The sequence below is a fragment of the Chiloscyllium plagiosum genome, chromosome 13 (assembly GCF_004010195.1).
Source record: "Chiloscyllium plagiosum isolate BGI_BamShark_2017 chromosome 13, ASM401019v2, whole genome shotgun sequence".
In the NCBI taxonomy this organism is placed as follows: domain Eukaryota; kingdom Metazoa; phylum Chordata; class Chondrichthyes; order Orectolobiformes; family Hemiscylliidae; genus Chiloscyllium; species Chiloscyllium plagiosum.
The window spans coordinates 59,688,233-59,714,138 of record NC_057722.1 but is presented as its reverse complement, the minus strand read 5'-3'; the positions used below and the strand labels follow the sequence as shown (position 1 = coordinate 59,714,138).

At 42.7% G+C, this 25,906-nt stretch overlaps 1 protein-coding gene across 1 annotated transcript; it reads right to left on the bottom strand.

Annotated features, from left to right (window-relative positions):
- Positions 1 to 568: 568 nt before the first annotated feature.
- On the bottom strand, positions 569 to 10,451 carry LOC122555631 (extracellular calcium-sensing receptor-like). Its single transcript, XM_043701629.1, has 5 exons — positions 10,161 to 10,451; positions 7,979 to 8,809; positions 6,448 to 6,675; positions 2,762 to 2,885; positions 569 to 1,467 (listed from the first exon to the last, which is right to left on the bottom strand). Exons 1-5 carry the CDS (start codon positions 10,410 to 10,412, stop codon positions 569 to 571), a joined length of 2,334 nt encoding a protein of 777 aa, XP_043557564.1. The 5' UTR covers positions 10,413 to 10,451.
- Between the last annotated feature and the right edge of the window lie 15,455 nt (positions 10,452 to 25,906).

The window sequence follows — 25,906 nt, the reverse complement described above, 5'->3', positions numbered from 1 at the left end:
TAGTTCAGGACTTGGTCTGTGTGTGTGGCTTTCCTGTATACCTTTGTGGTGAATTCTCCTTTCGGTGTTCTCTGTACCATCACGTCTAGGAATGGGAGTTGGTTATCCTTTTCTTCTTCTCTCGTGAATCGGATTCCTGTTAGTGTGGCGTTGATGATCCGGACACTGACAACCGGAAGCTGCCGGGACAGGCCACTATAAATGCCGGAGGAAACACCACAGAAGCGCTTCACAGGAGGCTCCCAAGCACTGAGGATGTCACCTAGACAGGGGACGAAACGTTTGCAACAAAAATTTCCAGCTCGGCGAACAGAACCACAACAACGAGCACCGAGCTACAAATCTTCATCCAAACTTTGCTAGTTGCTAGTGCAGCGATGATAGGGTCGTGTAATGTAACAACTTTCTTTTAATTTGTTGTGACAAACTAACCAATCAGATTGCCCATTGCTACTGCTCTCCTCCTGAACTCGACTAAAATCAAATGCCTGGAAAAGGAGCAGCCGACCCGATTGCGTGTTCGTTTCCCGCCAGTCGAGTTGGATTTCATTATTTAATTTTGCCAAGGTTAATATTTATTCATGAGCATTTTTTTAGTGTTCTTCTCTGGCCTCAGCAGAATTATGACACATTTCGGGGTGAAAATACACAGAAGCAGGCCAAAGCTTGACGACAAAATTGCAAAGATCTCCACTACGACTGTGTATTTGCCTGGTGAGCTGACATAAGCGGGAATAAAGGCTGTCCATACTGCGAAAAAAATCAACATGCTGAAGGTTACAAACTTCGCCTCGTTGAACTTGTCAGGCAATTTCCTTGCTAGAAAGGCCAGCACAAAACAGATACAAGACAAGATGCTAATATAAGCTAATACACTGTAGAAAGCCGCCACTGAGCCAACATTACATTCTAAGATGATTTTATCATTTTGATAAGCGGTATTTTTCACAGGGAATGGCGGAAATCTGACTAGCCACGTGACACAGATCCCAACCTGCACGCAAGTACAGAGAAAGATGACAGTCCGCTGTTGAGTGGCACCAAACCACTTCATCACGTTGCTGTTGGGGAGCGTTGCTCTGAATGCCATCAGCACCACCACAGTTTTAGCGAGTATACAAGAGATACAGAGCACGAAGATGATTCCAAACGCTGTGTGACTCAGTACACAGGACCAGGAGGTTGGCCGGCCAATAAATGTCAGCGAGCACAGGAAGCACATGACGAGGGAGCTCAAGAGAAGAAAACTCAACTCGGAATTGTTTGCTTTCACGATAGCAGTGTTCCTGTGTCGGAAAAAAATAGCCATAACTGCGACGGTTAAACAAGCTCCTAGCAATGCAATTACGGTCAATATAATGCCTGCTGAATCTTCGAAGGAAAGATATTCGATTTCTCTTGGGATGCACATGATTCTCTCGGCATTTGACCAGTCATCTGAAGAGCATTTTGTGCACTCTATTGAATCTACGGATGGAAGAACAAATAGGTCAGACATACAAACAGAAAATGCTGGAAATGTTCAGTAGGTGAGGCAGAAAGAAATTGCGTGAACGTTTCAGATCGGAGATGTGCGACTTCAGCAATGTAGAACGCCTTAATTCCCTTAATCCCGTGAACAAGCTTTCTGCAGTCATTTAAAAATTGCTAAATAAGAGAATATTGAAGTTATTCTCTTGGGGGAATAGTCTGGGGGATGTTCTCAGTTCCAACTGAGCCAGTTATCACAATGCGGAATGCGCTGTCTAAAAAAAGCAGTCAATGTCAGGTCAGTAGTTACCTGACGAAGGACCAGCGCTCCGAAAGCTTGTACATTCAAATAAACCTGTTGGACTCTAACCTGGTTTTGCGTGATTTTTAACTTTGTCCACCCCCACATCATAAAAAGGCAATGGAGTAAGCTCAACAGTAACTTTCAAATTGCTCTGGATAAATGCTTGCAAAGGAAAAAGTGCAGAACCGTGGTGAAAGAGCAGAGGGATCGGATTAACGATAGATCTTGCTCAATGAACCAGCACAGGTTAGATTGATTGAATGGCCCGGATGTAGGCGGCTGGTATTCTGATACTTAATACCAGTCTGTCAATATTGGGGGAAAAACGCATTTGGCACATTTTTTTTCTGTAATGAGGCAGTTAGTAAAAGTAATGTCCAATATGGAATAAGCTTCATTGGGTACGGGAACATTAATCTCCATTTAGGTTGTACTGAATGAAAATGGCTCCAGCTAAGGAAGGGAACATCAGCCAAGACTTGTGGTTTCAATCTAGAGACTGCAGCAGCCAAAGCGAATGTGTCTGCACAGTTAAACGGGAAAGCCAAGCTTATTCATAATTTTATCCATTCTCAAAATATCCAACGATTAATGACTTTCAAGATTGTCAACTTAAGAGTGAAGTTTTTTGTATTCACTCCTGAGACGTGGGCGTCACTATCTAGGCTAGCATTTATTGTCCACCCTAGTTACCTGTAAGAAAGTGCTGGTGAACCGCCTTCTTGGAACGCTGCGCCCCGTATGCTTATGTTGACCCATTTGGGTTGGGCGTGGAGAAACTTAAGTTTCACAGCAGTCACTTGAGCAAGTTGCGAGGAGGCAGTGTCCTTCGGTGGAAAATCGGAGCAGACTAATTTGTCTTTGCAAGCGTCTAACCAGTGCAGGTAAAATCCCGCCCTCTGATACAGGTCCCCCAGTGTTAGTTTCCATTAATACAGCACCATCAAAGATGCCCCTTTACGATAAGTGTGTCTAAGTGTGTATTACCTGTTTCATTACTAATCTCCCCGTCAGTACAAGCCACACAGTCAAAGCAACAAAGCGGCTCGCCGCTTCGAGGCACTTTTCTTGTTCCAGGGGGGCAGCTTTCACTGCACGCAGATTGAGGGGGCTACATATAGGAGTAAAAGACATAACCCAATGAACAATCGGCATTTTTGTTTCACATGGAAAAGATCATAAATTGGTCAGACAGCATTAGTGGGTAATTACATTTAACATTGATTCTTTCTGATTAATAGTTAATGACATTTTTAATTTCAAAAATATACTTTATTCATAAAATATTTTGATGGTCTGTACAGTTGGTCATGCCATACATACGTAAACATTCCATTTTTTTGCATAAGAGATCAGAATTTATCATTTGTATATATAGGTCTGCACGTTAATCAATCACATATCCATATATTTAGCTGAGGCGTCAGCAGAGCCCAAATGACTCCGTGGGTCCCCTGTTCTTCTTAGGCAGGCAGATGTTACACGGTGGTCTTTCCCCACCACGCCTTGGCGGCAGCTGCCCCAAGCTTCAGCGCGTCCCTCAACACATAGTCCTGGACCTTGGAAGTGCCAGTCTGCAACACTCAGTTGGGGTCAACTCCTTCAGCTGGAAGATCAGCAGGTTTCGGACCGCCCAGAGAGCGTCCTTCACCGAGTTGATGATCCTCCAGGCACAGTTGATGTTCGTCTCGGTGTGCCTCCCGGGGAACAGGCCGTTGAGCACGGAGTCCCGCGTCACGGCGCTGCTCATAAGAGATCAGAATTTATCATTTGTATATATAGGTCTGCACGTTAATCAATCACATATCCATATATTTAGCTGAGGTGTCAGCAGAGCCCAAATGACTGCGCGGGCCCCCTGTTCTTCTTAGGCAGGCAGATGTTACACGGTGGTCTTTCCGCACCGCACCTTGGCGGCAGCTGCCCCAAGCCTCAGCGCGTCCCTCAACACATAGTCCTGGACCTTGGAAGTGCCAGTCTGCAACACTCAGTTGGGGTCAACTCCTTCAGCTGGAAGATCAACAGGTTTCAGACCACCCAGAGAGCGTCCGTCACTGAGTTGATGATCCTCCAGGCACAGTTGATGTTCGTCTTGGTGTGCATCCCGGGGAACAGACCATAGAGCACGGAGTCCCGCGTCACGGCGCTGCTCAGGACGAACCTCGACAAACACCACTGCGTTCCTCTCCAGACGTCTTCTGCATAGGCACATTCCAGAACGAGGTGTGTGACAGTCTCGTCCCTCCCGCAACCGCTTCAAGGGCAGCAGGCCTTGCGGCTAAGAGAGTCCATCCATGCATAAAGGATCTCACAGGCAGAGCCCTTCTCACCACCAGCCGAGCCATGTCTTTGGTGCTTGTTGGAAAGTTCTGGTGATAAGGCATTCTGCCAAGTGACTGTGACAGTCTGCTCAGGGAACCGCTCGATAGGATCCACCCTCTCCTTTTCCTGAAGGGTCTCAAGGACACTACGTGCTGACCAATTCCTGATGGACTTGTGGTCAAAGGTGTTTTTCTTCAGAAACTTCTCCATGAAGGACAGGTGATACGGAACTACTTGGAGCGTTCTCTGGCAGCGGGACCAGGCCCATCCTTCGCAACACCGGGGACAGGTAGAACCTCAGTACATAGTGACACTTGGTGTTTGCATACCAGGGATCCATGCACAGCTTGGTGCAGCCACACACAAAGGTGGCCATCAGGGTGAGGGTGGCATTTGGGTGTACTTTTTCCCCATTGCCCAGATCTTTATACATCAAGTCCCTTCAGACCCAGTCCATCTTTGATCTCCATATAAAGTGGAAGATGGCCTGGGTGACTGCAGTGGCACAGGTTCTGGGAATAGGCCAGACCTGTGCCACATATAACAGCAATGACAGTCCTCACATCTGATGACCAGGTTTTTTCCCGCGATGGAGAGCGACCGTAGCTTCCATCTGCCCAGTTGCTGCCTCACTTTGCTGATATGCTCCTCCCAAGACTTGGCACATGCTCCAGCCACCCCGAACCAAATACCTAGCATCTTCAGGTGGTTGATCCTGACAGTGAAGGGGATTGAGGATTGGTTGGCCCGGCTCCCGAAGAGCATGGCCTCATTCTTGCCTCGGTTTACCTTGGCCCCTAAGGCCCGTTCGAACTGATCACATATGCACATGAGTCTGTGCACAGACAGCAGATCCAAGCAGAAAATGGCGACGTCATCCATGTACAGGGAGGCCTTAACCTGTAGGCCCTGGCTGCCAGGAATAGTCACCCCTCTCAGGCTCGCATCCTTCCTGATGGACTAGGCAAATGGCTTTATGCAGCACACAAACAAGGCAGGAGAGAGAGGGCAGCCCTGCCTGACTCCAGATCTGACTGGGAAGCTATCTGATTCACACCCATTGATTGAGACTGCACTGACAATGTTGGTGTAGACCAGTCTGATCCAATTGCAGATTCCCTCCCCAAAGCCCATTTTGGAGAGAACATCTCTCATATATGTGTGTGATATCCTGTCAAAGGCTTTCTCCTGGTCCAGGCTGATGAGGCAGGTGACCAACCCTCTGTCTTGCACGTAGGCGATCGTATCCCTGAGGAGTGCGAGACTCTCAGCGATCTTCCTGCCTGGTATAGCACAGGTTTGGTCAGGGTGAATCACCAACCCCAGAGCAGACCTGACCCGGTTGGCAATAACCTTTGACAGAATTTTGTAATCCGCATTCAATAGTGAGATTGGTCTCCAATTTCTGAGTTCCTCCCTCTCCCCCTTTTGCTTGTATATGAGGGTGATGATGCCTTTTCTCATGGATTCACTCATGGTACCTGCCCGAAGCATACTGACATACACCTCCAGCAGGTCCTGGCCAATCAAGTCCCACAGAGCAGAATAGAGCTCGACGGTAAGCTGTCGCTTCCGGGAGTTTTGTTCTTTTGGAAGGACTCAAGGGCCTTGGTCAGCTCGTCCAGAGATAGCGGCTGGTCCAGCCTCTCCCGTGTTCTGTCGTCTAAGACCTGTCCTCTAAGATAAAGGATGGCATATTCACTTCCTGATCCCTGTTCGCATTAATTCCTACCTAATGTTAGGGACTATGGCTTTCTCTTCGCCTGTCAGCAAAACCACATTTATCATATGTAAACCTAGGACTGCTGAACAGTTATGTGACTGCATATTACATCACAATTGATGACTACTACTGTCTCACAAAATCTCCAAACGCGCTCTGGATGGATGTGAGGGAGTGGGGGCTCGCAGGGGGCGGACTGGAGCATACTGTATATACCTGGTCTGTAATTAAAAAGAACATCCTAAAAACATTCAAAAATTTGGAGCAGCTTCTGTGGAAGGAGAAAATTGGTTTTTAAGGATTTGATAGACATTTTATCGTGGTTTTCACTCACAACGTGATGCTCGGAACAATATACAAGTGACTGTTACTTTCGATTAACTAGTGCAGACACACTGTGAGGAAGGTGAGTCTTGGGCCCAAAATTCCAACTGAGAGGTAGGGACACTACCTCTGCACCACAAGACTCTGTTGCAATTAAGTGTCAATTAATTAATTCGTTAATTTTGGCTTCCCTAACCATTTACCGCATTGTCAGCCGTTAATCTCTGAGCACACATTTGTGGCCATTGAGTACACTGGAACTGGTTTAGATCTTGACGCAAGAGGTCGGCTATCCTTATCATACCTGAGTTTTGCCACCAGTCCAAACGATGGAATGTTCATTCAGAGAAAGTTCCTGCCCTGCGATTGCGAAGGAATCAAAACGACCCACCTGGGCGTACTCCACCTTACCACTGGTACCTCTCTGACAATTAATCATGTCGTACGATGCAATTGCATCTCCGTTTTCATCAAATCCTACTTCCCCTCCAAACTGATCGGTGAATCTGACTTCCTTTAAGTAATGAAGGAGCTGTTTTAAAATATGAGAAAATGAAAAATGGGAGCAGGAAGCAGTCTGGACACTGTTAAATAAGACTCTACCAGATATCGCACCTCAACCCTAACCACAGTATCAGATAATAATTAAGACTCAAAAATCTATTAATCCATTTTTACAATATATTCAACTTTAGGGTAGATAATTGCAAATATTCATAACTCCATAAGTGAAAAAAAAATTCCTTACCTCAGTCCAAAATGTTCACTCGTTTTTCCAAATGATTAGAACAGAATATTTTGTCAGTAATCAAGGGGTGGGGGGGAATGACAATGTAGCTAATTAGCACATTATATTTCCAACCTTCCTCTTCCATTGTATTTCTTCTACCTCTTTTCCCTAACTGAAGAGGTCAATTAGTAAATTCTACTCTCAAGGTGCGAGCATCACTGGTATGGCTAGCACTTACTGCCATCTCTGGTCGTCCTTGTGAAATATTGGTGAGCCAACTTCTTCTATGATTGGACGGCAATCTGATTTTCCAGGTTATGTCAGAGTGTGCTTAATAAGCGACCATGTTGATATGAGACTAGACGCACCAAAGTGGCCTACGGCTGGTGTGGTGCAGTGGTAGTATCCCTACCCCTGAGCTAGCAGGCCCAGGCCCAAGTCCCACCTGCTCCAGATGTGTATAGTAACATCTCCGAATAGATTGGTTAGAAAATATCTATAAGAAGCCCTGAGCAGATAAAGATGGTACATTTCCTTCTCAAAAGGACATTCGTGAAGTTGTCAGTGTTGACAACAATCCAACAGTTCCATGGTTAACTCATAGCTTTTTATTTCCCTTCCAAAGTTTATAAACTGGATTTATAGTATCCTAGTGCCATGGTGGAATATTGTCACCAGTTTTTAAAATTATTTCTCCAGAATTTTTGGATGACTAATACAGCGTCATAATATCTACCTACTACATATATATCAATTTGTGTAGTTGGTTCAAATCTCCTAGACTGTTGATCTTGTTGGCACTTCCGCTATAGTCCTCCCCCCTCAGTCTTTCCTTGATCCTAATAGATGTTTAAATCCCATCTAAATGTCCACTATCTCACCTTGCTTGATACTTAGGTAATGATGGATTAAGGAGAACATTCAGCCCATCGTCATTCATACATGAAGGATGTTCCTACTGCGCTGACACCAAAGGAATAACCACTATATGTATTCGTTTGTCTCGTTATTTACCTACCTGCAAACACGTTTTCACATACTGGTCTTAAAGAAGGAGCAAAAATCAACACGTCAGACCTCGGATTATTTTTCCATGACTGCTCACCTGCCATGGTTTAAAGTTATGTATGCTCGCACAGCTACTGTTTATAAACGGCCCATTACCGCTCTCACACAAGCTTAAGCGATTCAGTGCGTGGGCAATGGCATAAACGCCTTTGTACACGTTGTATGAAACTCTGAGCTGTGATATATCAGAATATATGGTGTCAGTATCTTCCAGACTCTCAGATCCTGTGCATAAACGGGCTCTGGTAATTGAACCTTTGGTGGTATTTTCAGGTAGTTTTAAGTTACATGCAAACAGTTCCTCCCAGAACACATTGGTGTAGCTACCCCCCTCGTGTGGAGAAGGTTTCACTCGGAGGAGGAATTCTCGAAGCCCAGGGATTTCTGTTCTGCGAAATGAAAACCCAATCGCTCCTTCCAGATAGGGCAAGAATTGCTCGGTATAAAGCACAGCACCAGTGATCCAGGCTTCACTAGCAAGCCATTGGATCCCAGTCACATTTTGGCTAGCGATCTCCTGAACTAACTGAAGCATTTCCCTCTCGGGGCTGAACACGACAATAACCTTGGCTGATGATCTTTTCATCACAGCCACGATTTGAGATATTTTCTCTGCGTTGTAGATCTTCGGCAGAATGTCTGAGAAAGCGATACAAGCGCCAAACTCGGTGACCTGTTCGATGAATTGCTGGATCGCAAATCTCCCGTAATCGTCGTCATTAGCAAGAGTTCCAATCCAAGACCAGCCAAAGTGTTTCACAAGTTGTGCCAAAGCCTTGGTCTGAAAATAATCGCTGGGCGCTGTCCGGAAAAATGTGGGATATTTACGCCTGTCGCTCAGGCAGGTACACGTGGAGAAGTAACTGACCTGAAAGAAGCAAAGGAATTTATTTCAAGACAAGGTCCGGCCCATGGTGAAAGAGATATCACCCAAGACCTGACCTACAATCCATTGCACAGATTTCGAGGCCGAAGCCGTCTGACATGCCGCTAATCCAGAATTTCTGACCCACACTGCAGACCCACATCCACAATCCTGGACACATAGTCCAACACTGCAGCCAATCCACCTGAACCCCCTCAGGAACTGAGGGTTAGTGCAGAGCAGAACAATGAGAAACCGTTCGAGAGTATTGTTCTATAAATTGCCAATTCGTTCGCAAAGCATGGTAGAAATGTAAGGTCTATCCAAAATTATTTCACTCTGTTCTGCCCTGTTCTTAATTTTTTTTCTCTAATACTTCCACCAATTCTGCTCTATCCAATGACAGTTCAGTTCTTGGTTCGATGCTGGCCAAATGCTTTCCACAATCAGTTGGTCTCGCATCCGCAACCCAGCAATAAAGAAATTAAACATTCCACGGGAACATTTCATTAATTGTTAGTGAAGCCACCGAAACACCCCAGCACCCCGCCCCACCCGCCCCGGAAGTTCCGAGTGTCTGTGTGTGTTGGTATCAGACGAGGTCGAAATAGCTTGACGGTTATACTCAGAATAGCTCTAAATAGTCTACAAATTATTACCAAAGCTATATGATAAGCAGCAATCACTTGGGTGGCATATAACCAGCTCATCGGATGTCAAATGTCTAATTCTTACCTTCAAACATCTGCGCTTTCATTCGCCCCTCTATGGCAGTCTTGTCAACAGCTGACAAGACCCAGTGCTCTGGAATGCACACCATAAACCTCTCTATCTTTCCGTTTGTTTTTCTTGCTTTAAGATGCTCCGACGCTTTATGTGACACGATGTCAATTACTTACAGTGTGGAACCAGACCCTTCGGCCCAACATGTCCACATCGACCCGCCGAAGCGCAACCCACCCATACCCCTTTTACCTAACACTATGGGCAATTTAGCTTGGCCAATCCACCTGACCTGCACACCTTTGAACTGTGGGAGGAAACCGGAGCACCCGGAGGAAACCCACGCAGACACGGGGAGAATGTGCAAACTCCACACAAAGTCAGTCGCCCGAGTCGGTAAATGAACCCGGGTCTCTGGCGCTGTGAGGCAGCAGAGCTAACCACTGTGCCACTGTGCCACCGTGCCGCCCCCTGATCACACACCCTTGAAGCGCTGTGGGTTCATTTACTATATAAGGGGCAGTGTTAGTGTAAGTTGTTGTCCTCATTGTGAGTCAAAACATATGGCAGAATGAGAGAGAAACTGCTACCAAGAACGTGATACAGGAGAAGATTACAAATCATAACTTACAATGGGAACTTGGAACGGTCCTGCTGAGCTTGCAATAATACTGGACTGAAGAGATCCGGCTTCCCCGATTATTCCTGCAACAGACGCTGCTCCATGGCACGTGCTGTTTGACATTTCATCTCCAGCATCACTCAGAAATGACATAGCTGCTCTCAGAGCATAGCTATCACAAGTGTCATACACCCTATAGCCCAGCGTAGTATTGGGCAAAATGGTCGGGTCCTTGTTGATTTCTTCAATAGTAAAGATCATCGTCTGTAACCAGCGAAAGGCTCTGAAATCAAATCTGTACAACACATATTAATTCAGTATCACCCGCCTCAGATAGTCCTTAACCGGTTTTAATATCTCGTTGTTTGACTAATACTTTGAAAGCGATTTTGTTTTATTACAGTGGTTCATTCCAGGGATATGAAGTTCGATGGCAAGGCCAGAAAATACTGCGCACCCTCAACTGTCTTTGAGAAATGAAAAAAAAACATTCATGGTTAAAAAAGTTTTCAATTGTCCCCGTGTGTTTATATTTATAGATGCGTCTAACTTTATATTTTATATAAAATATACAAACTAACATGAGTGATTGATACACGTTGTGGGCAGTCTTTGCTTGATGGGATGGCCGGGCCAATCGCACTGGTTTGAAAGATATCGACACAGCCCAACATCCATTAATACTCCAACACAATTGGACGAGCGCAAAAGGTAGGTTTAAGAGAGAGTCTGAGTATTTCTGTATGCAAGAGTAAGGAATCACTGGAGCAGACTGAATTTGGTGAGTAAAGGATCTTCTTCACGCAAAAGCGATCTGACCAACAAAGTAGATCTGATGAAGGATCAATGTTAGACTGCAAGGATTACATCAGGGACTCTCTCTTCAAAAAATAGAGCACATTTCTCCAGATGAACTTCACATCAGATGAAACTTGTGCACACTAGACGTTAGTGACAGTAGGAATATATAGGCAAACCTTGCAGAAACGAAGTTAATGTTAACAAAGCATCCCAGAGAGGCCTTGGATTGTGAGACAGGGAGGTAATCGATATTGATAAGTACTAGGTTAAAAACCTAGGCCAGGTTAAGATTGACTGGATGAAGACAACTAAAGACACTAGTCATAAACAAGAATTAGCTTTTTTTTACGATTGTTTGAAGAAGCATCAGACTTTGGATAATGAAGACGTGATGTGCCTAGAATCGTTTAGGAATACTGAATTTCTCGGCGTATTAGTCCAGCTAGACTGGAGAGATATTCTCCCTGAGTTTGGTTAAATAAATTGCTGTCAATTTGTACTCAGTCTACAAAATTTAGAAGTTACCACAGCGTCACAATGCTGTAATGTTAACTTGGTATCTCTTCACTAATGCTGTCAGACCAACTCAGTATTTCCAGCATTTCTTGTTCTTATTAAAACAGAAATTTGTGTCAGACAATGACATAATGGTGATTCAAACTTGAATCAGCATCTCAGCTCCTTGAAACAGTCCATTGCTAAGCAGCTTTCTCTAGATTGAGTCATAGAAATGTACAGCATGGAAACAGACCCTTTGATCCAACCTGTCCATGCCGACCAGATATCCCAACCCAATCTAGTCTCACCTGCCAGCACCTGGCCCATATCCCTCCAAACTCTTCCAATTCATATACTCATCCAGATGCCTTTTAAATGTTGCAATTGTACCAGCCTCCACCACTTCCTCTGGCCGCTCATGCCATATATGTACCATCCTCTGCATGAAAAAGTTGCCCCTTAGATATCTTTTAGATCTTTCCCCTCTCACCCTAAACCTATACCCTCTGGTTCTGGACTCCCCCACCCCAGGGAAAAGACTTTGTCTATTTATCCTATCCATGCCCCTCATAATTTTGTAAACCTCAGCCTCCGATGCTCCAGGGAAAACAGCCCCAGCCAGTTTAGCCTCTCCCTAAAGCTCAAATCCTCCAAACCTGGCAACATCCTTGCTAACTTTTCTGAACCTTTTCAAGTTTCACAACATCTTTCCAATGGGAAGGAGACCAGAATTGCACACAATATTCCAACAGTGGCCTAATCAAGGTCCTGTACAGCCGCAGCATCTGCTCTCAACTCCTGTACTCAATACTCTGACCAATAAAGGAAAACATACCAAATGCTTTCTTCACTATCCTATCTACCTGGGACTCCACTTTCAAGGAGCTATGAACCTGCACTCCAGGGGTACTTTGTTCAGCAATACTCCCTAGGACCTTACCATTAAGTGTATAAGTCCTGCTAAGATTTGCTTTCCCAAAATGCAGCACCTTGCATTTAAATGAATTAAACTCCATCTGCCACTTCTTCGCCCACTGGCCCATCTGATCATGATCCTGTTGTAATAGACAATAGACAATAGGTGCAGGAGTAGGCCATTCTGCCCTTCGAGCCTGCATCACCATTCAATATGATCATGGCTGATCATCATTAATCAGTATCCTGTTCCTGCCTTATTGCCATAACACTTGATTCCATTATCCTTGAGAGCTCTATCCAACTCTTTCTTAAATGAATCCAGAGACTGGGCCTCCACTGCCCTCTGGGGCAGAGCATTCCACACAGCCACTACTCTCTGGGTAAAGAAGTTTCTCCTCATCTCTGAGGTAACCTTCTTCGCTGTCCACTACACGTCCAATTTTGGTGTCATCTGCAAACTTACTAACTATACCTCTTATGATCACATCCACTTTTGAGTATCATAATATTGTTACTTCCAAATGAAGCCTTTCACTGCTTGGTGTAAGGGTTTTCTAATTTGTGTGCTGTTCAGTAGAAAGCACAAAACATAGGGAGCATAGTGCATGCCATTTGGAACTTTTTGTGGGATCACAGGATTATGCAACACAGAATGTGGCCATTCAAGCCATCATGATTGTGCTGGATTGTTGAAAGAATGCTCCAAAAATTCCACTCACTGTTATTTCTCCAAAGCCCAGCATATGTTTCCTATTCAGTTAATTTCAGAAGGTATTATTGAATTGACTTCCACTATGCAATCATGCAGTACATTCCAGAACATAACAGCAAAATAAATTCTTGTCATTTCTTATTTTTGCCAGTTACTTTAAATGTGTGTTTTCTATTGATTGCTACTTCAAGCAGAGAAAGTAGTTTCTCCTTATTTACTCTAAAAAAACTTCATACTTTTGAACTCTTCCACCAAAGCTCAGTTGACCTTTACTCTGATCATAAAGTTTACAGATTCTGTCATCTATCCACATAGCTTGTTTCATGTCTGCTACCTTTCTAATTCAATGTCAGCTGCACCATTACAAATACTTTGACATATTTCTAATTATCCTGGTGCCTAGAACTACACACAATATCCCAGTCTGGGCCTCATCTGTAACTTACTAACTTTAGCATAATGTGTATGTATTTGTTCCCATTACAAAGATAGGATCCCATGTGTATTTTGAATAACTTCCTCAACTTGACTTACCATTTCCAAAGATTATCAGACCATAAGGCATAAGAGCAAAATTAGGTCATTTGGCCCATCAGGTCTCCTCCACCCTTTGATCATGGCTGATATATTCATCAACCTCATTCTCCTGTCTTCTCTCCACAACCTTTGGATCATCTTACCAATGAAGAATCTATCTACCTGACTTAAGTACACTCAATAACTTGGCCTCCACCCCCTTCTGGGGCAATGATCAACCATCCTTCAGCTAAAGAGATTTCTCCTCATTTCAGTTGTGAAGGGTCGTCCATTCACTCCCAGTCTCTCCTACTAATGAAAACATCTTCTCCATGTCCACTTATCTAGGCCTCTCAGTATTCTGTAACTTTTAATGAGAGCTCCCCTCATCCTTCTGAACTCCATTGAGTACAGACTCAGAGTCCTCAACTGCTCCTCATATGGCAAACCCATCATCCCTGGATCATTCTTGTAAACCTCCTCTGGATTCCCCTCCAATGCCAGCAAATCAGTGATAGTTACTTCAGCCAGGGAAAGCAGTTTCTCCTTATTTACTCCGGAAAATGTTCAAAAAATGTTTGAACTCTTCCATAAAGCCCAACTGACCTTCCCATTGCAGGTATTGGTCTGATAAGTCTTCTCTTAACTATTTACATGCACCTTGAAATAAAAGACAAAAACTGTTCACATATTTCAGATGCATCTCAACAGTGACCTTTATCAGTGATGCATATACAACAAACTTTTGGATTTAGTTCCCCCTGCAATAAATTAGTAATAGTCTATTTATTTTCCTAATTATTTGTTGTATCAGCACATAAACCTTTTCTAATTCATGTAGGTATCTCTGCGCTTTAGAGCTCTGCATTCTTTCATCATTTAGGTAATATACTTTCTTTTTTTATTATTCATGATAAAATGGACAATTTCACATTTTTCTACACTATACTCCATTTAGAACATAGCACATAGAACAGTACAGCACAGAACAGGCCTTTCAGCCTTCGATGTTGTGCTGATCTTTTATCCTACTCTGAGATCAGACTAACCTATATACCCTTCATTGTACTATCTTCCATGTGTCTATCCAAAAGTCACTTAAATGTCTGTAATGTATCTGAGTCACCACTACAGCTGGCAGTGCATTCCACACACCCAATACTATCTGTGTAAAGAAACTACCTCTGACATCTCCCATAAACCTTCCTCTAATTAGTATAAAACAATGCCCCCTCATGATAGACATTTCCACCGTGAGAAAAAGTCTCTGGCTATCCATTGTATCTATGCCTCTCATCATCTGATACTCCTCTATCAAGTCACCTCTCATCCTTCTTCGTTCCAATTAGAAAAACCCTAGTTCCCTCAACCTTTCTTCATAAGACATGCCCTCCAGTCCAGGCAGCATCCTTGTAAATCTACTCTGCAACCTCTCTAAAGCTTCCACATCCTTTCTATAATGAGGAAACCAGAGCTAAACATAATATTCCTAGTATGGTCTCAGCAGGGCTCTACAGAGCTGAATCGTAACCTCCTAGCTCATAATCTTGGTCCCTCTGCATCATACGCCTTCTTAACAACCCTATCAACTTGGCTGGCAACTTTGAGGGATCTATGGACGTGTACCTCAAGATGCCTCTGTTCTTTCACACTGCCAAGAATCCTGTCTTTAACCCTGTGTTCTGCATTCAAATTTGACCTTCCAAATCTTTGCCAGCTCTTTGCTCATTCAATTAGTTTTGTACCCTTGCTTCTTGTTAACCAGTCAATCATCTATCCATTACAACTGCATAATAAACGTTTATTTTCTGCAATAACTTTTAATGTGGCACTTTATCAAATGCTTTCTTATTAATGTTCTTTAGTGAAGGAAATTTGCTACCCTCATGTAGTCTAGTATTTATGCAACTGCAGACCCACAGAAATATGCTTGACTGTGAAAATGTTAAAGGGGCACCAGTTGGATTCAGCAGCACTGCTCACCACTAATTTCACATGGAATTTAGGAATAGGACGTTAATATTATGCATTTTTGCACTATCAAATCCTAGGAATGAAATTCTTCCAAACATCCAGACGTTATTTCTGTATTTTCTGGCTGAAAAACAGAGTTAAAGTAACATATTACAGCAGTCAATAATTGTCAGAAAAGATGATTAACACTGAAAACCTAATTTATCAGAGAATTAGAGCTAACGCATTGCAGTCATTTTAATCCAAATGGAAAGACACATTATGACGCAACTTGGCCAGCCTCTGGAGCAGATGGGGTTTGAGGCCAGGCCTTCCGGGTCAAAGGTACAGGCGCTGCCACTACATCGGCACGGTGGCTCAGTGGCTAGCATTGCTGCCTCACAGCACCAGGGTTCGATTCCAACCTCGGGTGACCGTCTGTGTGGAGTTTGCACATTCTCCCCGTGTCTGCGTGGGTTTCCTCCGGGTGCTCCGGTTTCCTCCCACAGTCACAAAGATGTGCAGGTCAGGTGAATTGGCCATGCGAAAGTGTCCAAAGTGTTAGGTGCATTAGTTAGAGGGTTACTCTTCGGAGGGTCGGTGTGGACTGGTTGGGCCGAAGGGCATGTTCCCACACTGCAGGGAATCTAATCTAATCACTAGACCTCTATGCTTGCTAGTTGTAGATATTTAAATCAACTTGGGATGACACACCTCTTGAGCCGACGGTAATTGAATTAGTCTCCTGACCCAGAGGTAGGGACATTACCACTACGTCATAAAAACACTATAGCTTATTCATTGTGTGCTGATTTGCCCCCACCCGTAACTGTTTTGTGGGTAGTTTAGCGATCATTACTCTTTTGAATTTCCTTTCTATTTCAAATATAAGTACCCTTTTTTCACTTCTGTTCCTCCCTTAATTCTCATTTGTTCAAAATCAAATCATTGCGTTCTGCTCTCGAGTCAGACTCGTTTTAACGATCCTAAAGTTCGAGAACTCATTGCCTGCCTTAATTTTGTCTTAGTTTCAAATACTACAGGAACAAAATTCAACTTCAGGTGAGCGTATAAAGTGGACGACCACGGACTGGCAGAATGTTATTCGTCTGTAAATTCATGGAAAGAGAAAATAGTGGGGCTGTGCAAAACGTGGTGGTTAGTTTCATATCAAATCATCCGAAATTGATAGTAACCCAAACTAGAACGCAAATTGATGGAGAAACTCTGCAGATCTTTCACCATCTGTGGAGAAAAAAAAGAGTTAATGTTTCGAGTCGAGTGACTCTTTTTCAGAATTCAAGATAGCACCGCAATGGGATCTTGTGCACAATGCCTAGTGTTTTGATTGATTTGCTCTAAACTGTTCCAGACGCAGGTATTGCCTTTCATTGTAGCTCTCGAGTATTCATCATTTTATTTTCGAATTCTGATGGTTCCGCAAGCAAATACCTAGAACCATAGTGAATAAACGATAAAATGTATGGCCAATATTATCATCAAACTTATGACTCACCCTGTGCAGCGTAACTGGTTAGGTTTTGTTCTGTAGTGAAGCTCTGGTACATTAACGTATAAACTGAGGGGGAACATTCCCCTGATTATTATGTCGCTATCCTGCGTCAGCCCAGGCGAAATAAAGTGTTCTTGCAGTTTGCATACAGCAGTTGCTCTGAACTGGGGCTCGAGTATAAAATGCAGAATGATCAAAGCGAATTGCCAATACATCGAATTTCTCTTAAAAGCTAGCAACAGACTAAAATGCTTAGCATCATTTATCTTCCAATTATGTCGACCTGTTATATACGTGAGAAGGTGGGGATTTCAGAAGGCATCTTGGGGTAACCTCTAAGTATAGTCCAGAAAATGCATAAATACATTCTCTCCTGTTGCTGTTTGTATTTCTTGTGCAATGTACAGGGGAGTTTGTTAATGATTGTCATAAAGTATCTCTCATAATTGAATAATTCCATTTTAGTCCAATGGGTATAGAAGGTTCTTTGGGATTTTGAACATTAATCATAGTGAAAGGGATTCCATCTGACTTCATTTAGTCATAACTAAACAGCTTCTGTAAACTAAGAGATAGAACAGATTAAAGTGTTCTCACTAACTGGTTCTGACACGAGTTAATATCCTACTACTTTCGGGACCAGTTTCCCCTCCTCAGTAATTAAGGTTGCTCTCAACCAGATTTCCTCCATCTCCCACATTTCTGCCCTCAAAACCCTTGCCCCAACGACAATAAGGATTGTTAGCCCTTAGTCCTCACGTACCACCCCACCAACCTCTGAATCCAATGCATCATCGTCTGACATTTCTGCTACGTACAATCAGACCCCAAAATCAGATATTTCCTTCCCCACCCATCTGCTTTCCACAGGGATCACTCATTCTGCAACTCCCTTGTCAACTCTACACTCCCCAGCAACTTCACCATCACCCCCAGTACCTTTCCCTGCAAACACAAGAGGTGCAACACCTGCCCCTATACCTCCCTTCTCACCTTCCTTCTCACCTTCATCCAAGGCTCCAAGCAATCCTTCAAGATCCAGCAGAGATTCACATGCACTTCACCCGACCAGACCTATTGCATCTATTGCTCCCGATGTGGTCTCCTGTACCGGGGAGACCAAATACAGACTCAGGGACTTTTATACTCGAGCCCCAGTTCAGAGCAACTGCTGTATGCAAACTGCAAGAACACTTTATTTCGCCTGGGCTGACGCAGGATAGCGACATAATAATCAGGGGAATGTTCCCCCTCAGTTTATACGTTAATGTACCAGAGCTTCACTACAGAACAAAACCTAACCAGTTACGCTGCACAGGGTGAGTCATAAGTTTGATGATAATATTGGCCATACATTTTATCGTTTATTCACTATGGTTCTAGGTATTTGCTTGCGGAACATCAGAATTCGAAATGCATCTGGCCTCTGTAGGCATTGACCAACCCAATCTTCCAGTTGCCATATATTTTATATATTTCTTCCTCCTACTCCCCTGTCAGAGTGAGGCCAGATGTAAACTGGAGGAATAACACCTGAAGTTTCACCTGGACAGCTTACAGCCCAATGGCCCCTATATTGACTTCACCAGCTTCAAATTCCCTCCACACACCCCCCCCCCCCCCACCTAATCTCTCATCCAGCCCTGCCCTTCCTTCTTGCCTTCCTGAGCTGACCTAACCTGTCCATCTTCCCACCCACCTATCTGCTCCAACCTTCCCAATGACCAATCACTAAAACTCCCTACCTGCATCCATTTATCACCATCCCACCTACTCTACACAGCCCCAGCCCCCTCATTCCATCTACTTTTGGGCTTCGCTGTCCCTCCCTAGACCCAACGAAGGGTTTGGCCTTTAACATTTATTGACTCTTGCTTCCAGCATCTGCAGTCTTTACTGTCTCCTAGTTCCGATATGAAATTAGTCAAAGCCATCCTTGGGAGTTGGAGGGTCATGGCAAATCTCAATGTGCACAACCCTCTCTCCACAGGAAAAAAATTCACATGGTTCAAGCTCAACTCCACCATGATTCTGGTTACTCACAGGTGCCTTTGGTATCAGCTCCCTTCCCCCTCCTGCTATTATTCCTCCAAACCCTCATATGAGGAGCCTGAAGGATTTGCCCTCCCCTTGAGATAGTTCTGAGTACAGTCGTATAGTTGTGCATTTCTGATATAGTGTACAGACTGTAAACAAAAATTAATGCTACAAATTTTTCACATATGTTTGTGCTGTTTGGAATGAAATTCAATTTACATAGCAAAGCAAGGTAGATGGTGCCCATTTTACACATGGTCAAGTTTTTTTTCTCTTTTGGCAGTGTGTAAAACTGGCATTCAAACAGATCTAGCAATGCAGAACTGGGTATGTACAAGGCACAATGGGCCATCAATCACCAACTGTAACCTCAGGTTCCCATTTTACCATTACCATCAAGTCAGAGGATCAATGAAGAGTGTAAAGGGAGTTCCAGGAGCAACAGGCATTGCTAAAAATGAGATTTCAAACTGGTGAAGCTACAACATAGGACAGCTTGCATGCCAAGCAGATCAGATCTAAGTTTTATAATTTTGTCACACCTAGCTATGAATGTTGGTGACCTATTGAACAATTCATGAGGAGGAGACACCACAAATATCCCATTTCAATGATAGGGAAGCCAACACATCACAACAAGATACAAAGTGCTGATTGGTGATTCATCTTAAACTCTTCCAGCATTAAATGTAGCAGTCTCAGATAATTCAATTCTGTCCACATGATATCAAGAAATAGCTGAACGCATTGAATACTGAAAGGGTAATAGGCCCCGACAAAACTCCAGCAGTAATGATCCTGAAGATATGTGGTCCAAAGCTAGCCCCACTCCTAGAGGTAGAACTCACTAGTAGCATTCCAAAACCACTAAGTGATCAAGGAACAAAGGAAAGAGGAAGAAATAAATACAATAACTATCACTGGAGAAAATATACGAGGGGTACTAATGGGGCTGAAAGCTGTTACATCCTCTAGACATGATAGATTGCATCCTAGAATATTAAAGGACATATCTACAGAAGTAGTAGATGCACTGGTAGTAATCTTCCAAGAATTCTTAGATTCTGGAAATATCCTTGAGATTTGGAAAATTTGTAATTTTTAGATTAGATTACTTACAGTGTGGAAACAGGCCCTTCGTCCCAACAAGTCCACACCGACCCGCCGAAGTGTAAACCACCCAGACCCATACTCCTACATTTACCCCTTCACCTAACACTGCGGGCAATTTAGCATGGCCAATTCACCTAACCTGCACATTTTTGGATTGTGGGAGGAAACCTGAGCACCCGGAGGAAACCCACGCAGACACGGGGAGAATGTGCAAACTCCACACAGAAAGTCGCCTGAGGCAGGAGTTGAACCCGGATCTCTGGCGCTGTGAGGCAGCAGTGCTAACTACTGTGCCACCGTGCCGCCTACGGTGTAACATTCTTATTTTGAATGTAATGTAACATTCTTATTTGAAAAAAGAGGGAGACAATAAACAGACAAGTATAGGACATTTAGCTTAACATCTGTCATTGGGAAAATGTTAGTATCAATTACAATGCTGCGCATTGAGAATTGCATAATATAATCAAGCAGAGTCAGCATGTCTTCCTAAAGGGAAATCAGCCCTGACAAATTTAGTAGAATTCTTTGTGGAGATTGCAAGCAGTAGAGATAAAGAGGAACAAATAATCTAATCTAATCTAATCTAATCTAATCTAAAAAAGTACATGTGTTACATTTGGACATCTGAAACGTGTTTGGCAAGGTACCGTACATGAGGCTACTTATAAGATAAGATCCCATGTTGTTGGGGATGGTATATTAACACAGATAGAAGAATGGGTAGCTGATACACGACAGAGGACAAGGGGAGCATTTTTAGGATAGCAAATTGTAACTACTGAAGTTTCATCAGTGGTGGGCCACAGTTATTTACAATGTCAATAAAGATTGTGTGAGGGAAGTGAGTTTGTAAATAACACCAAAATAGATGGGAGGTCAAGTGCTGAGGGGGACACAAAGAGCTAGCAATGGGATACACACAGGTTAACTGAATGGGTGATAACTTGACAATGGAATTAAATGTGGGAAAATGTGAAGTTATGCAATTTTGAGGGAAGAATGTAGTAGAGAATATTACTTAAGTTGCAGCACAGAGGGATTTGGGGGTTTTCCTGTGCATAATCACAAAAAAAACTAGCATGCAAGGTCAGTGTGTAATAATGAAGGCCAGTGGAATTTTGGCCTTTATTTCAAAAGAATGGAGTATAAAATAGGAAGCCTTGCTAACGCCATACTGTGAACATTTGTGGTCCCTTTATCTAATGAAATACCTACTGGCATGGTGGGAGTCTATAGAAGTTTCACCAGCTTGATACGGGGTATGAAGGGATTTCCTTATGAGGAGAGATGGATTGGTTTGGGCTTGTACTCATTGAAGTTTAGAAGAATGAGAGATGAACTCATTGAAACATATAAGATTCTCGTGGGGCTTAACAGAGTAAATGCTGAGAGATTGTTTTCCCTTTTAGGTAAGTTTTGGAATAGAAGGCAAATCTCAGAAAAGGTGTTACCCAATTATGACAAAGATGAACAGGAATTTCTTGCCTCAGAGAGTAGTAAATCTTTGGAATACTTTACCTCAGAGAACTGTTGAGTTTGGGTGATGAAATATGTTGGAGACTGAGATAAGTTTTTTCAAGGGCTATGCTGTTAAGGGAAGGAAGTGGAATTGAAGGTTATCAGATCAGCTATGATCCACTTAAAGGGCAAAGCACACACCATAGGCCAAAAACCCCATTTCCACTCTTACACCTTATGAGCTTATAGTCCTACCCAAGCTGCTCTAGTACAACATTAGCATCTATCCAACAATGCAGAAAGACATATTCCAGGAGTCATCACAAAAGTTAAAGACTTTAAAGTAAGTACATAAAATTCCCAAATTTACCTAATTTCCAGACGTAGGTTGACCAAAAACATGGACCAGGTTTTTGTACTGAACAAGAATTATTATTTATTCCAAGCAATTTGGCTCTATTTACAGAACATTGATGTAATTCACTACAAAATAAAACTCTAAAGCCCTTTTAATCTCCCACTGACACACATACATACACACACGCACGCAAATATGGTTGGAAGAAAACTGGGAAGGCAATTCAGCAGTTACTATTCATTGGTTGTTGAGATAATTGTTGTGAATCTTATGCTGCCTTTGCTTTTCAGTCAACTTTCTCCAGATGCTTCCATTGGTTTGAAGTGATGCAAAGCAGTTGGTTCACTTACAAAAAAGGTCTGAATTGTCAGTTAAGAGTCACAACTGATAACAATAGCTGAAGAAAAGATTAACTGATTTTCTTTATGTTCAAAGTTTGTTTGACTGCAGAGAACAGAGACACAGCTCCTGAGATTGTAGAGATCAAATCATTTTTCTCCCAACTTTGTTTCCAGCCTCAAGTTTTCAGTTACTGAGAGACAATCAAAAAGGTGATGGCAGGCAGAGACTTTTGTCTTCATTAACTAACCACTACTGGTTTGGTAGAGGTGATGGTCTGGTGATATTATTGCTAAACTGTTCATCCAGAGACCCATATATTGTTTTGTGGACCCAGTTGCAATCCTGGCACAGCAAATGATGGAATGTGAATTCAATAAAAAGCTGGAATTAAGAATCTAATGATGATTGTGAATCTATTGTTGATTGTTGGAAAAATCCATTTTGTTCACTAATGCCCTTTAGGGAAGGAAACTGCCATACCTATCTCATCTATCCTACATGTGACTCCAGAACCATAGCAATGTAGATGCCTTTTAACTGCCCTCTGGGCAATTAAGGATGGACAATAAATGCTGGCCTATTCAGCAATGCCCTCAACCCATGAATGAATAAAAAATACTGTAAACAAGCCTTTGGCTCAGATTTATCTACAAACTAAACCGTAAATACTGTTTGTTCAAGCAGCCGTATGCAAATGGGTGCATGAGTGCCAGGTTACTTGCTTTTCAAAACATGCAGAAATCTGCTAAAACAGTGCTTCTTTAAATTATTTCTTCACCTTTTTTCCCCAATTTTAAAAATAAAACAGTATGGTAATGAGCATTCTCTGGACTGCATCCTTTATACGAAAAGGGAAATAAAACTGTTCACAGTATTCCAAGTCTGGTCTGACTAATAAACAAAAAATTACCCAAAGACTTGGGTGCTGGGAAGCAGAAACAAAAATGGAAATTACTGGAAAAGCTCAGCAGGTCTGGCAGCATCTGTGGTGAGAAAGCAGAATTTACTTTTTGTGTTCAGAGACCCTTCTTCAGAACCATACTGAAGAAGTGTCCCTGACTGTAAATGTTAACTCTGCTTTCTCTCAACAAAGGCTTCTAGACCTGCTGCGCTTTTCCAGCAATTTCTGTTTTTGTTTGTGGTAACTAGTGCTTTGTTTAGTTGTTGCAAGATTTTCCTATTTTTCTATTCCACTCCCTTTGAAACAAAATCCAACAGTCCATTTGCCTTCCCTATTGCTCACTGACCCTGTATGCCAGTTTTCTTGCCATTTTGTATGTAATAAATTCAATATGCTTTCATTAACAGTACATTAGCAGCTTCTTTTGAATATGTTCAGTGACTGACTGCCATGGTAAACAAATAAAATTAATAAAACTTATGATTCATCAATCCGGGCTGCGGTGGAAATGAGTTTGAATTCTCAGTGACATCTGCATTCAGCGCAAATTCATGGAGGTGAGTTTGGACCCGATTCAAGACCCAGCAGTGGCTGTATCAACCAGGTAGGCCTGAAATGGACTCATGGATAGAGTCAAAAAGTGGCAACTTTCATTCCAGTGGCAGCAGCATGGCAAAGGGGACCTGTGTCTGGCACTTGGCTGATGGACGACAGCAGAGCATTTAACAAGAAGGACTGCAAAGTCGAACACATTTTCTTTACTTTATTTTTCTGCCTTTATATTCTATGTTTTGGTAATCTGTGCTTTAAAATGAAAACAGAGTGTGGCAACACTATACAATACTTTTCACTGTAACAAAATGCACATGCCAATAAAGAAATCAAATAAAACAAATTGTTCTGATTTGTTCATATCGTCATGAGTTGGAATCATGACAGTGGTCTGCCATTTAAGACAGAAGAGACAAGACATTACTTCTCTTGGAAGATAATTAACCTTTGAAATTCTCTTCCATAGAGAAAAATGAAATCTGGATAATTGAATATATTCAATGATGAGTTAGACAGAGTTTTGACATATAATGGAGTCAAGTATTTAAAGCAGCAGGCAGAAAAGTGGGGTTAAAAGGACAATTAGATCTTTTTGAATGGTTCTGCAGGCTCAGTGTATCTAATGCCTATATGAGCTTTTATTTCTAATCATTTAGTGATCTTATTCAAAGGGCTGGAGTACAACTTTTTATCAAGTTCCTTCCAGTTCCTGAGGTCCTCCCATCAGCCTCAAAACTGAGGCCATTAATGGGAGTGGCCTTTAAGTGTTCATATAATGACCTCAATCAAGGTGAAAGCAAGCTAGCTAGACCTTACTCACCACTATCATTTTGGGGACAGATTGAGCATGGCTGGTAGTTGTTGGGAAGGCCACTTGAGCTATTATTTGCCTTTCCCTGTTCTTGCAAACATGCCAACAAGGACACATGAAATTCTGTTCTGTCTATCACCAGGTAACATATCAACCAGAAATATGCTGTTTGTCTTCTTCTCCTACTGTTCTGCTTCTGTCGATCTTGAGGGTTAACTAAGTAAGTTTAAAACTGGAAATTAATACATTGTTTTTGCAGGTTACATGAATTAAGGGTTTGGAACAATGATCATGGTAAATGGAATTGAGGTGCAGATATGTCATGATATAACTGAATGAAACAGCAATTTTGATGGTCCCCAGTCTTCAGTCTTATTCTGTCTTTTTCTTCCTCACCCTTCAGATAGGGGAAATTTCCATTGCAAAGCCAATTATTATTATTTGGAAGAAGTAACTGAAATACATGCAGCTTAAGATAATGTTTATTTTTCTGTGTATTTACCATCATCCGACAACCCTCACATTTATCAATTAAAATAGAAAAGCTATACACTAAATATTAGAGAAACATTAGAAGGGCATCATCATTACATTTTAGTATTCAATCAGAACTCTGACCTGTTTGAGCAGGCTCTTCCAAAACCAGGGTCCATCACCCACAGAATATTATATAAGGTATAAAGAAGGTATGGATCCAGTGTTATAAATTTCTGTCAATGTTTTTACAAGAGCATTACCAAATGTTTACCTTTAAGTCTGAGTGATATTTAGGCTTGGGCTGATAATGACCAGGTAACATTGCACAATACAAATGTCAGGCAAGGGTAAGGGTGTGGCTGTCAGACAACCCCCTCCCACCACCAATCCTCCCCACCAATCTACATTCAGTCCTTTGATCATGTGCTGGTAAGTACAGTTTGAGTTACAGCCCCACTCCCCAAAATTACAGCCTGCTCTCACTAGCTATCTGGTCAAGTAAGGCAACTCTTTCACATCCCAAAGCCCAGATGGGACGAGGCTCTGAATTGGACTTCCCTTCTGTCAGTACAGAATGGTTTGAGTCTTTCTATCCAGAATTTAAATTTGTAAATGTGGGGAGATGGTCTTGTGCTGGTCTGTCAACATCCTGCCTGAATAAGTTGTCTTCCCTTCTCCATGCACAGAAGACTCTTCCACAATTCCCATTCAATGCTCAACTTTTTGCTCACTGGCCTTCATTGGCTCCTAAACCAGCAATGCTTCAATTTTAGAATGCTTGTCCTTATCTTC

Bases quoted from the DNA above. Each gene is read 5' to 3' on its own strand.
- LOC122555631 (XM_043701629.1), bottom strand. From the start codon at position 10,412: ATGATCTTTACTATTGAAGAAATCAACAAGGACCCGACCATTTTGCCC. The intron at 2,886-6,447 runs GTATGATAAGGA...TCCTATATGTAG, and splicing joins GGACTGGTGGCAAAACTCAG to CCCCCTCAATCTGCGTGCAG. The intron at 1,468-2,761 runs GTAATACACACT...TTCCATCCGTAG, and splicing joins GGAGATTAGTAATGAAACAG to ATTCAATAGAGTGCACAAAA.